We start from the raw sequence: 13,637 nt of genomic DNA, 5'->3' as shown, positions 1-13,637 counted from the left end.
ACCCGCTCGTATCGAAGATGTTGAGACGCAGGCAGTACAAGGTCCGCCCGGTGATTGCTCAGCTGAAGCCTAGCGTTCCGCTTTTCGTGGTGAAGGCAGTGGCTCCCAGTTCCCCTCCGTGGTCTCTGTCAACCACAGGCGCCTGCCTAAATGTTCCTGGCCTACATTGAAGGAAAATGGATACAGCCCCGTATGTCGCCAAGAAGCTTCTCCTGGGCATGATGAATGACAGGTACACAGTGTCAACGTCGGTTTTCACTGACTGGTCATCTACTCGGGATGGCTCGTCCTCGGCATTTGTCATTCCATCTCAGTCAGTCTCTTGTGGTCACCATATTTTTCACAGAACATCATCTACGTGTGCCGAGCTCTACGCCATTCTCTTTGCTATGCAAAAACATATCAGCCAGCCCAGCTCAGTCCTGGGTTGTCTTTACAGACTCAAGACCCGCGCTCCAGTGTATGGCCAACTTGCGGATACGTGGGTCCCTCGGTCCTGTTGTCTTTGACATCCTGCAAGATTATAAGAAGGCGGCCGTTGCAGGGCACACTGTCACATCGCAGTGGATCCCCGGACATGTCGGCATCAGCGGCAAGAAAGAAGCAGACAGAGCCGCCTTGAGCGTCCAAGCACGCAGCTTTTTCCCCGATCATGATGTCTTCGGGCGACCGAAGACACCTCCTTTCGACACTCACCGGCCCAAAGATGCAGGCTCAGTTACAACACGACATAGCTCACTCCCTTCTCTCGGATGTAGACTCCACGCTCTCGTACTTCCTCCGCGACTACTGCGCCCCTTTACTGCACTCTTCCACCGCATGAGGCTCAATGTTGCCTTTACACCTGCCTTTCAACACCGTCTCGGCTCCATTTCGTCTTCCCTCTACCCCACTTGTGGAGTGCACGGAGACCTCTGCAACGTCATCCTGGCTTGTGGGCAATATCACCACGAGCGTGCACTGACGGAAGTTTCTATGCAACGTAGTGACAAGAAGCCGTTCAACCTCGCGAAGATCCTCGGACCGTGGTCAAACGCTGCCCACCAGGTGCAAGGCCTTCGTCTTCTTCTGGAATACTTGCGCTCCACCGGTCTGGTGACGGTTTTCTCAAAGTGCTCCCCCCATCATCATCATCCCCCCATCCGTTCCCAATGCGCAATAGGGCAGTGTACCGCCTCAGTGGCGGTGAATCGCCACTGAGGCTTCTCATCATCCAATGTATGTATGTATGTATGTATGTATGTATGTATGTATGTATGTATGTGTGTGTGTGTGTGTGTGTGTGTGTGCGTGTGTGTGTGCGCGTGCGTGCGTTCGTGCGTGTGTGTGTGTGTCTACTGACAAAAGTAGCTTTTTGATTTCGTGTTAGCGTCGCGAAGCAAATGTGGCTATGAGCGGCGTACAGACGTGGGCAGATGGAGAGAGGACAGCAGGAAGGAGTGGGGGACAGGAGGTTAGTATGCGTCCTGGGCAGACTACAGGGGGAACTGTGCCGACATTCGTCTGGAAAGTCTTCAGAAAACCCAGGGAGAACCTCAGACAGCACAGCCGATGGTAGCATTCGAACGCACCACCTCCCAGTCTTCAGCACGACCTTGGTAACACCAACGAGAGGGACGCCCTAACCCGCTCGGCCATGCCGCTGGGGTAGCGGCGCTACACTAGTAGCACCGCTCTACAGGGTGTCACAGAAACGTGCCATTGAATTATAATAACAAAACTAGGCCAGCTAGAACGGTCAACGTCATGTGTTTTTACTAGGTTTTTGCCACCACCTGATGTGAATGCATCACGTAACGTCGTAAGTTTTATTGTGTAAATTTTTGAGAACTGAACTCAGAAATTTGCCAAGTAAAGCTCACTTTTAATCCCCCCCCAATGTGAACGACGTGACGAATTTACTTAAATTAATGGTAATTTAGGGGTGTTGAGCTATCCCACCGGGAAAAAAGGAAGCGGATCAGCATGCTTTTCGGAGCACCCAGAGCATAGCGCTCGACGACTTTTCGAGCGCAATCTTTGTCAGTCCGACGAAAGGAGGGTGCAAGCCAAGCCCACAGAGTGATAGTAGAAAGAGATAACACATAGTACTCTTTTAATACACATAGTACACTTGTTAATAACGCATCCGGCTTCCGCTGGGATCATGCCTTTCTTCTCCCAATTTCAAGACTGTCATTTTTTCTCATTCACTGACAGGACGTGGCGCCGCTGACGCTGGGAACCCTAGACATCTTCTGAGTTGTGCCTTGTATTTGTAAACACCCTCTCCCACTACGCGCTCCGGCAAAGATACGCCCCCCTCTCTCCCGAAACCGAGGGTCGGGATCCGCCGATGTGTCACAGCTCCTTCCAGCTGCCTAGACCTGTACACACCGTGAAAATGTAGGAAGAAAGCTTCAGGCAAGATTGTCATGGAAATGGCTTTTATTGGCCATACGTTGTTCAAAAAAAAAAAAAAAAAAAGAAAAGAAGAAGGAAGTAAAACACTCATATCCGGGGACGGTTCAGGGTCAGGAGCAGCAGATCTTCCACGCATCTTCAATTCACCGGCCTCCCATTCGTGTCTGCAAGATTCAGCGTATTTTCACAAGCGTCTGTTACCCGAATGACTTTGACTGTTGCTTAACGTGTATTGCACTTCTCCGGCTCCAGCTTTGTAGCGCTGGAGTCTAATATGTTTTTACTGCTTCCGTGGACTCTGGTTTTCACTGCACTTCGATAAACAGACTGGAGACGGGAATTAAATGCGTCTTGCAGGTATTCCCTGGCAAGTGAATTGCGGAAATTTGAAATCAATAAGTTTTAGTATATTGTACGCTATCGCCTTTGCGTACGCAAGGGGTAGGGTTAGTGGTTCTGCGCACGCGCGATACATAAAGAGATAATTGTGCAGAACCACCACACTATGCTTTACATACGCAAAGGCGACAGCGTACGACATACTAAAACTGTAGCGGTACCTCAATACTAAGCTGGTGATCGGTAAATGTTAGCGACCTTTGATGCCAATATTGGATTAAGTTTGCGGACGCAACGTGCTAGTATATGGTCCAGTACTTTAGTTGCTGTCGTGCATCGGAAAAGAAATCGCACGAATTGTTTGAGAAACACGGAAAGAAAAATTCTAAAACCAACAAAACCTTTGCAGCCACTCCACTTTATACCGGGACAGTCAGCTGCGCAAACAATCCTATTGCATCCCACACACGACACCAGGCGTGGGAAAAGGGTACGCAAACATTTCACAACGAAATCAGCCTCCAGTATGACGTCTGAGATGCTTTTGCACCGGATGCCTTGTAACATGGCTACACTCTTATAGTAAAGCTTCACTGCAATACGCGTTTCTAAAGTCATCCATAATCTCGAATGGCATGTTTCTCTCCCTCGTTGTGATTAAACCGGAATCCGTACGCCTTTCTCTAACACTTATTCAATTACGTTACTTATCACAAGAAGGCGCACATCCCATAGTTTTCACAAATCCAGAGTGACAAAGGTATCATCGTGTGCAATGATCGCCCTTCAGCGTATAATATAGATGAAATTCTGTTTTCAGAGTGTTGAGACTTGCGTTAAAAGATTTCGTGTGTGAGAATTTTCTCGAAGACGCACGTCCTGTGCAATAATTTTAGAGGTGGAAGACGTTGAATTCCACGGCCTCGACATGCACCTCCGTCCACGATCGCGCGATTTCATGTGGTTTGCCGATGGAAGAAACGCGTCAGTAGCACTCACGATCCAAATTCCTGTGGGCTTCAGGGAGCCGTGGATGAGGAGGTTAGCGTCTGTGTTCAGCTTCTCGGGTGTTCGGCTCGTGACCACAGCCTTGCCGTTGTTGTAGGCTACCAGGCTTTTTTTGAAGCGTTGTATGATGATGCGAGTCTTGCCTCTCTTGTTGTCTTCGTCGTAGGGCACCACGACGTCGCCGAGTGTCAGTAACCTGAAATAGTTTGTTCGAAAGCATCGCAATAATTTTGCTCTTACAGCGCGAAGCGGTGGCTTAGAAACAATTATTCTGAAAGTCGCAAACCCATGCAAGGCATCGCGATCCGTCCCCTCCGCAGACTGACCCAGCCAGGTAAGTGACCTGAGACGTGATAATACGTCCAGGGCAGGACTGGCCGTAGGTCTCACAGGGAATGTTCTTGGAAGGCTGCCTTGGTTTGACATGAGTTGATCGGGAAGGAATCGTCCGAGTATTCCCGCCGTCGGCTGATCTGAGATCTTTCTCAGTATGATTTTTTGTTGAAGTCCTTCCATGACGACATCTATGGGTAGCTTACAAGTTCAACAGAGCTGCTTGGCCGATGAGTTGGTTGATTTCTAACGAGTTCATGGCGAAACTATAACAAGGACACAACATAGGGTGTCTTTATCATTGTTGTAGTTCCGCCATGAACTCGTGAGAGTAGCAAGTCTTTGAGAGCACTCATTATTGCAGCAGTGAAAGTCCGAAACCGCGGTGTCCTCATGTACGCCAATCAGCTTTGCTAATCAGCTTCGATCGTTTTTGACAGCCGAGGGCGTCAGCCATCAGCTATCGCAGTGTTCTGCTTTGCAGAAAGCAGCGATAGCTTTTGCTTTCAGAAGCTGTGCATGTGCAGAGGTAAAAGTTCGCAAAATCAATCCGTATGAAGCAGGTAACTGGTGGCCGAGCTGGCTAGAAATCGCTGGAGACTGCAAGTGCTGAAACATGCTGGCGTCCCACCTCTTAAATTTCCGTGACCACAACAGATCAATTTAACACAGAAATGATAGCTGGTGCTTGCTACTTACCCCTTTTGTTCTTCGTCGTTGACCTGCCGCTGTTCACCGAAGACGTTGATCCTGTCACCAACCTGCATGTTTCCTTTGAACGGAACTTTGACTAATGTTGGCTGCAACGATGCCAGATTAGTATTGCTTTACTTTAAAGATGAATACATAACGGATGCGTTTGCATATGATATGCCGTTCTCAGAATGCTTTGCGCAAAACACCCAGAAGCGCTCACAGGAAAGGATGCCGCAAGCATCTTTCAATAACTAAATTCATTGGCTACTAAAGTCAGCTCTCCCGATCGTATTATGAGACAGCAATTGAACCTCCGTATGCAATAAGGGGACACTTGAAAGAACCCGAAACCGAGAAAATTGCAAATGAGTATTTGGTAAAGTAATTGCAGTTGGGTTTCCTCGAATAACGCAAATGCAAAATGTGTAACAAACAACAAGAACAACTTTATTACGGGATGATGCCTGGAGAGTTTCATCGCCGGGAGCGATACTCTACCCTATTGCTGGTGGTGATGCGGGGAATGAAATAATGAGCCCCTTCACAATAAGGATCGAAGTCCTGTGGTGTCCAGAAAGAGGAAGAGAGCCTTGAGGGCAGAGCGTTGATGCGCTGGATGTGGCCAGGGACCAAGCAATTTTGTGAGATAGGGGGCGGGAGTCCAGCTCGTTGAGCGCGACTTAGCAATCAATGTAACACCGCTGCTCTAACAACAGCTTTCAATGCACAGGAATTTCGTGCAAAAAAAAAAAAAATCATGAGACGAGCTTTGATGGTGAACAATGTCGATGCCCGGTATAGGGTGCAGTCACATGTGTGTAGTGGAGCTGCCAGGATCGGGCTTTTTTTTTTTTTTTGACACTCCTAGTGCTAACACATTAATAAAATGCCTTTGGATGCAGTCCAGTCCAGCTACGGGATCAAGCACTGCATGCTTTTATGTGGCATATTCGTACAGACGGATGCGGCAACATCTACGGCAACAAGACCCCGCCTGTAGGAACAACCCCCCTTTTTTTGTTTTCTGCATAGCTTCATCCATGATCTATCCTGCACGAACAAGGGTCTACATACCGCGAAGCGCGAAGGAACGTGTACTGACTTGACGAAGATGTTGTCGGTCACGGTAAGGTCATAGGGTTCCATCAGCTCTGTTAGAGGATCGTCTACACGAGCGACTTCTTTGCAGTTCACCAAGATCTGTCAAAAGGAAGAAGAACGTTTGTTTGTTTGTAAGAAAAAAAAAAAAACAAGGAGAAATTGAACTCGTCTCCCGACTTGTTCTGCTACTCCTAAATTAATGTTAGCGTGTCATTCGCTTGGCAAACCAGCTTCCAATGCGGTTCTAGCGTTATTGACGCTGTCGGAAAGCAGCTCTCTAATCATATTACATTTCGTACGTCTTGGGCTATTTCACTATGACGTCGCGCACACAGCCATTAGCGTGGCACTGGGACATATCTGAACATTTTGCGATTGCGGAGAGACTTGGTTTTGGGGCTGCAGTACACTACAAGTACTGGGATGTAACCCAATGCTTTTAAAAAAAGCCTGGACAACTGAGTTTGAGTTTGAATATATTTATATAAAACAAATGCCCGCATGGACAGCTCATACCAATAGAACTCATACCAAGCCATGAGTTGTCCTCATGTTGTCCTCAGTTGTCCTCATGAGTTAGATGAGCTGAGTGGTCGCCCAAGCACTGATGTGAAGTCGGATGACTACACTTAACTCAGGCTGAACTACTTGTGGCGTTAAAACTGGGCTCGAGGCAGCGTCTATTGTGTGCACGCTCAAACTGTCTGTCTTCGCTCTCCGTGTTGTGTAGGGAACCTCCACTGAACTCCTGTCGCGCGCTTCCTGGTCGATCGGCCCTATCCTCAAATATGGCGCAACGTTATATATATAACGTATATATATATATATATAACCTTATCGGTAATTCAGAATCTCCTATGTTTATGTCATCCACCAGTAGATAAATATGCACGTGAAATAGATATCTGCACGAGAAACGTCATCATCACGATCGTAGACAGACTGAAATCGAAACAAATCGGAGGGGGGAGGGCTAGGGTCCACGAATGGACACTTGTCCGCTGCCTCCTATAGACCTTTGCCCGAGAAGACAGACTGAAACCGAAACAAATCGGAAGGGGAGGGCTGGGTTCCAAGAATGGGGATTTGTTCACTGCCTCTTACTGAAAGAAAAGCATAGCTGGGCGTCTTCACCCATGAGGACCCTCATCAAGACGCCTCACCCTCACCTCACGGCGATGAAGTGAGGGTGAGTGAGGCCAGACCACGATGAACATTCCTCACGAGGACAGTCGTGAGGCATTGTCCCTCATGAGGCCCACCGTGAGGGCCCTCATGAGGCCAGTCGTCGTGAGGCCATCAATACGTGAGGGTACAACGTATTCTGTGAGGAGCCTCACGTATGAGGCCGTAAGGCCCTTTGTGAGCCTTTCGTGAGGGGCCTCACGGATGAGGTGACCGGTTCAGGCTCCTCTTTGTTGATGCCAAACACTAACGTTAAACCTCACTGTGACATTAAGAACTCTTACCAAATTTATCCAAGCACAGCACGAAACCCTATAAACAGTTTAATGCCACGCAGTATCGTTAGTACCAACTACCGACACAGTAGTTCAACGCCGACGTGTCATGTGAACATGACGGAAAGTTCGCTCGTGCCTCCTAGTGACTTGAAGACATGTCAGGCCATGGGGTATTCACGAGGCGAGGGATCGTGAGGATGAGGGGTCGTGAGGCCATGAGGGCCTTCATGAGGTGAGGGCACGTGAGGATGAGGACTCGTGAGGCCATGTGGGTCCTCATTAGGCGAAAGTACGTGAGGCGCCGTGAGGACATGAGGGAACTCATGAGGTAAGGACACGTGAAGATGAGGACCCTCATGAGGTGAAGATATGTGAGGCCATAAGTGTTGTGAATAGCGTCATCAAGTGAAGGCATGTGAGGATGAGGATGGTGAGGCCTCTCGGGATCCCGATGCCCTGAGGTGAGGTTTGTGAGGGCAAAATATAAAATGGAATGTGATGGTGAGGGCGACTGAGGTATAGTCACTGGTGAGAAAAATTTGGTGAGGGTGAGTGAGGCCAATAAAGTCTGTGCTCCGTGGGGTGAGGATGAGTGAGGCTGCAGGAAAATGCCCACCTATGAAGAAAAGTAGGACCGAAGGTCGCGTCCCTTTCAGTACCAAATACCGTACCAAATTGGTGGCGCTGTCGAACACAAAGACGTCATTTGTCTACAAACAGGGAGAGGTCTATTGCGTACCTTAGTGACCTTGGTGCTCCAGCGAATGCGGAAGCCATAGTGATGGTTAGGCTCGAGCTTAAGGACGTCCTCAGGGACGGAGACTGTCTTCCCTCCTGTCTTAGCAACATGCAGTGTGTACTTCTGGGGCTCGGAGTAGTAGGGACCAGGCTCGTCGAGTCCTCGCTGCTGTGGTCTGGCGGGTGTCTTGAACTGGATCACGAGGACAGGTTTTTTCTCCTTACTCAGGGTAATCGCGTTCGTGGACCTACGCGGAGAAAGAAAATAGTGCTGCAATACATGCTGCACGTGCCGCAGGGTATAGAACTGCGGACAATGTCATTGGATAATTCGCTGGATTAATTTCGTGCTGGACACAACATTTTGGTGCAGACAGCGTGGGTGGGTGAGCACTGTTGGAGTTCGAAGTAAAATGTGGTGTCACACACTATATCCAGGGCCGGTGCTAGGGGTGTGTGGGGCCTGAGGCAAAGGCACATCGCGGGGCCTGTTTCAGTGTCCCTGCTAGGCCTGTTAGGCCTATGCAAGCGCGGGTCCTAAGGCGGTCGCCTTACTCGCTCCCCCCCCTATCGCCAGCCCTGAATCACAATCGCGTAGACGATTAGTCGATTACTGTCACTTGCTCGAGCTTCATTTCGTACTTTCAGCAAGGGTTTTTACCAATTTGACAGAATTTTAACAGCTGCCAACATACCACGTTTTCTCAGGAGACGTTGAATGAAATATGAGGCAGAAGAACTCGCCAACACCGCGTTTGGTTTTCATAAACGCTACCTTGTGCGCGGTATGCTATAGCGCATAATATAGATGGAATTGCTCGTAATCTTCAGTAGTATGGCATAGCAATAAAGACTCGGAAAGCTTTGCTATTTGCTGCGTATAAGCGTATAAACCTTTTACGGGGCCCCTGTTTATCGGGGAGGTCCGCGACGCTAGGCGACTTTATTAAGTTATCTAATTTTACTAGTTTTCATCTCATTAGAAAGAAAACAGTGTGCGAGAAACGTAAATGAATGAAGTAGTAGTATGAAACTACTACTACTACTAAAGTGCAGGAATACGAAAGAAGTCAAAAGTGTTAATGTGACTGCGCATTGATGTTAAGAAGGGACGATGTAAAAGACGAACAAGGCGAAAAAATGTCAACATCATCGTTATGATTTAGCGCGTTCATATGGCACAATAAACAAGGTACAGGAGCAGAGTTATTTGCAATACTAACATAGAAGACAGGATGTGCTCTCAGATTGCGTAAGGGAAGATGAATGGACACCGAAGATAACAAGTCAAAGCAATCATGGATATCAAGACATACAAGTATTTTTTGTCATCTGGCCACTGAACGTAACATGTTGGGAAATGTACACAGACTGGCAGTCATATTTATCTTTAACAAATATCGTAGATTCGACCCTCTGTCAACATTAATCAATTTAAATAATATTACCGCTCTCAAATTACGCAAATACCCTTGACAAACCGAGATTTATATATCGTATGATTCGAGACGACGGACGGAGAATGACGTACGACGTTAAGTATTAGGAACCCGATTAGGCCACAATATTGACAAGAAGGAAAAGACATCAACATGATGTCTCGGTCGTTCCCATCTTTGCTCGAGCCGATATTTTTAAAATCTCGCTTTTCATTAGAACAATTGAAGGTTTGGGTTCTCTACCGGGATTTGATGTAGTTACTATGGGCAGATTTGGAGAAGAATTGAAGGCTTCTAAAAAGCACTTACTGCTATCCATGTTCAATAATATTTGGGTTGTTGATAGGGAATATGTGTTAAATTTTGTATTTATCAACTGTTCCCTTTTTGTTTTGATGGTCACAGCAAGTGCTCACTAGATACTCACTCGCCCTCAAAACCGGACGGAGAGACCTCCAGGAAGACACTATTGCTATATTTGCTGAATCCGCTCAGCTGGAGTTCCGTTTTCAGGTCCTGAAGGGTTAAAAAAGAGAAACATAAACTATTGCTATCGCGGCCAGCGTGTTGCACTATACATATATAATATGTATGGAGAGAAAATAACACATAGAGAAAAAAATTCACATTTAATTTCACTCGTCTACAGCGCTTGAAATCATATCTCTTATCTTATATCTGAGATCGGTTTCTGAGTGACTGGATATTGTTTTCATACAAAAAAAAAACAAAAACAAAAACAAAAAGAGAACATGCGCGTATGTGCAGTGTCTAGCTACTTCCAGAGGCACATGACAAGGTTCTGAGACAGGATCAGCAATGTCTGTCAGATGCGTAAACTTCACATCATCCGCTAGATTGTAGAACAGGTCACTCTTAAAAATGAGAGGGGGGGGGGGGTCGAAGTAGCTTGCCGTTGTTGGCCGCACTCAAGTGGGCATCGTCACGACTATAGCCAAAAAAAAAAAAAAAAGAGGGGAGAGGAGAGCTGACAATTTCAAAGTGAGGCATAGGCAGGATGACTGATACTGATGGGACGGAGGCACACTGTAGATGAGAGGTGCGCTAGAGTGACCTTTCCGTAAGGCCCGTTTCTTGAAGAAAACGTACGAGGCCGCGAGTTTTTGAAAGTCGTTCTGCATAAGAACCTTAGGGGAAGAGGACGTCCGTCAGTATGCCAGGCCTACTCTTAAAAATGAACTTCACTGCATAGCACGCTCCTAGCCAACCGTAATCTGGAATGATATCGTTATATGACCTAATTTGTAGAAAACGGGAGGCGTACGCCTTTTTTGTGACACTTATGCTGTTCATAATTGTCACAAAACAGGCGTACACCTCCCGTTTTCTACAAATCAGGGCAGATAACGAAAGCATTCGAGATGATGGTTGGCCAGGAGCGGCTGCGGTGAAGCTCATTTCTAAGAGTGTTGCTGTAGAAGATGTAGAACGTTGGAGAACACGTCTCCTGAGTTGTTTGATTTAACATAGAAAGCGAATGCAGGCAGGTGATATGCACAATTCGATCCGCTTTTGTCTGCCCCGCGTATATCTCCATACTCGGGAAATCTTATCAACAACCAACTACATATTACTTGTCGCGTACATGAAGATATCGTATAAAAACGATGGTAAAACCTGAGACAAGGAACAGAAGAATAACAACACGACACGTTCCCAAACTTAGCAACCCATTTAATGACACAAAACCTACACTCTCAATAACCTCCTGTTGGGTGGAAAAGGGGAAGCAGAGGGAACACTAACACAGTTGCCTCAGGACTTAATCTCCTTGTATATCGTGTTAATACCATGATATCTGTACACTGTTATTCTGTGACGTCGTCGTTAACTCCAATCGGCGACGTCCCTGAGAGCGAGGAACACCTGTAGTTTGTGTTCCATAGCAATGACGTCAGAGTACCAGCTACCAGAGGAGGTGATGGATTAATCTTCTGGGAGAACCTGGTAACGTGCCTGTTGATATCGGTAGCATCGATGGGCACCCCAAGGTGACTGGGTCAGTCACCCTAGTCATGTTAGGCTGCATATATACATAGCAATGCTTGAGGGCGATTCATCCGGGAGCTTTTGTGCGTATCTACACACGGCGTCAACAATTTTGGATTTTCAGTTACCTATACACCTCGCCAGCTACCAGATTTGCGAGGTCGGTAACATTGGAGACGTTGAATGCGAATGCTTCATGGTCAAACTTTGCACGATTCAAAGCTGTGTGTACATGATGTATAAGAACAGTACTGTCAGGGCTTGTTACTGAAAATAATAATGTTTGAGCTCGTGTTTCTGGTACACGAAAAAGTAAACTTTTCGTTTCCATTCCCGTTTTCGTTTCCTGGCTACTTTCGCTCCGTACCGTAAATTCCGCTCCGTCGCTCCATACCGTTACGTTTCGCTCCGTAACTTCGGTGCTGTTTCCGCTTTGGAAGCGGTATTTCGTTTCAGCTTTCGTTTCCGAGGTATTTTCGATCCGTTTGTGACGTGTGTTCAACAGATGCAGATTGCAGGTTGCTTAGCAGTCCGCTTAAGTTGTTCGCAACAGTTGCGAAGCTACGCGACTTATCAAAATGCCAGTATAATGTTTCAATCAACTTCCTCCCTGTGGCTCTTGCATGGGCTGTCACGAGATATTTGACGACCCGGACAAAACAAGTGAAACATGTGACAATCTCGTATCAGCAAATCAGCATCTCATGCAAAATGCTTTTGTTATTCTTTAACCAGAGTGCATTCCAGTCAGCGGTCTGGAGAGTTCAAGACACCGCATTCGGTTCCATGCAGCCAAAGAACAAGGAGAGAGAGAGAAAAAAGTTATATAAGTAGTTAAAAAGTACTTATACCCTTTAGGTGGTAACGTGCTGTCACGTATGTTAGTCCAAAAAGGTGTTAAGGTTAAACCACTTAAATATGGTGCAATACTAAACTCTGTTGTAACATAACCACCTTAAGGGCAGGAAGGAGGCAGGTGGGAGGAGGTTACCACATTTTCAAACCCTATTTTTGTACAACTGTACTTTGTAACCCTATGCCTTGTAACGTGACAATCGCAGAATGTTATCTATGTACAAATGGTTGCTCCTGTTCGTCCGATATTTTCTGCACGAGGCTCATTATGGAGGTCTCATGCATACAAAATTGCCATCCTACAGCTATATACCGAAACTTTAGGTATTTCTTACCGGATTATCGAAGTGCAGTCCACTTGAAGCACGCGCGCGCTTAAGAGACTTATGGCAGATCTTGATACTGTCTTCGATCTTCTCATTGATCGCGAATCTGTCAAAGTTTATCGGAATTTCATCTTCTGAGTCGCTGTCATCCGCAAAAGCGGTAAATGGTGCTGGCTGAAATATAGTTTTTCCTTTGGGTGGGAACAGTACTCGTGGTTGAGTCATGACTTGAACCACGTAGCCGGATGATGGGAAAGCTACTCGAGTCCAAAGGCAGTATGGAAAACAGCAGGAGCACACGTAGCTTTTATAGGCAGGCCATAAAGCTCAGTTTCAACATTGTTGCACCCCTTGTGAATAGGACGCTGCCGGTAAATTATGTCGTTCCAGAATATTCCAGATAGAAGTGGGAGAGGATTGTTTCGCTATCAGTGTTACAATTTATATCCTCAGTGGAACAAAAACAGGTGCAAAGAGCGATGCTTCGAGAATACTCTAGAAGGATAGCGGAGAAATGAAATGGAGTGAGGCGTATACCGTAGACGTCTCAATTTTTTTCTTTTATAAATGAGATCAAATCAACAAGGGCTGTATTGCCTCGCTGAGCATAGCATTTTATTTATCTCGTATTGACCCCCAGATACCCTTGTAATATAGAATGCATACAAGGCATAGATGAAGACGAATCATTGGGAAAGAGCAGGCTATCGCGCAAATTTACTATTTGTCCTTTATCCCATTCAATGCATCCACGCTCAAATTATCAAAAGCTCGTGTTATTATCAAACCGTAAATTATTGGCGAATCTATCTAACAATCTGCCTCATTTCTACCATGATTTCCATGACATCATATACAGGAAGAAATAAATTTAAAATAGAACAACATTATGTAAAAACAACAACGACATCCACTGATGAGTAGCG

The 13,637-nt window shown here is 46.5% G+C and overlaps 1 protein-coding gene across 1 annotated transcript; it reads right to left on the bottom strand.

Moving 5' to 3' along the window:
- Nucleotides 1–2,409: 2,409 nt before the first annotated feature.
- On the bottom strand, nucleotides 2,410–13,005 carry LOC135395393 (uncharacterized). Its single transcript, XM_064626619.1, has 7 exons — nucleotides 12,721–13,005; nucleotides 9,948–10,036; nucleotides 8,083–8,329; nucleotides 5,854–5,979; nucleotides 4,783–4,883; nucleotides 3,742–3,946; nucleotides 2,410–2,567 (listed from the first exon to the last, which is right to left on the bottom strand). Exons 1-7 carry the CDS (start codon nucleotides 12,934–12,936, stop codon nucleotides 2,547–2,549), a joined length of 1,005 nt encoding a protein of 334 aa, XP_064482689.1. The 5' UTR covers nucleotides 12,937–13,005; the 3' UTR covers nucleotides 2,410–2,546.
- Between the last annotated feature and the right edge of the window lie 632 nt (nucleotides 13,006–13,637).

The sequence above is a fragment of the Ornithodoros turicata genome, chromosome 5 (genome assembly GCF_037126465.1).
Source record: "Ornithodoros turicata isolate Travis chromosome 5, ASM3712646v1, whole genome shotgun sequence".
NCBI lineage: Eukaryota > Metazoa > Arthropoda > Arachnida > Ixodida > Argasidae > Ornithodoros > Ornithodoros turicata.
Note: the sequence above shows the minus strand (reverse complement) of the source record. Positions and strands in the feature narration are given on the sequence as shown.

Excerpts from the sequence above, each read along its gene's own strand:
- LOC135395393 (XM_064626619.1), bottom strand. The coding sequence starts at position 12,936 with ATGACTCAACCACGAGTACTGTTCCCACCCAAAGGAAAAACTATATTT. Across the intron at positions 5,980-8,082 it reads GGAGCACCAAGGTCACTAAG|ATCTTGGTGAACTGCAAAGA; the intron begins GTACGCAATAGA and ends TCCTTTTGACAG. Across the intron at positions 3,947-4,782 it reads AACGACGAAGAACAAAAGGG|GTTACTGACACTCGGCGACG; the intron begins GTAAGTAGCAAG and ends AAACTATTTCAG.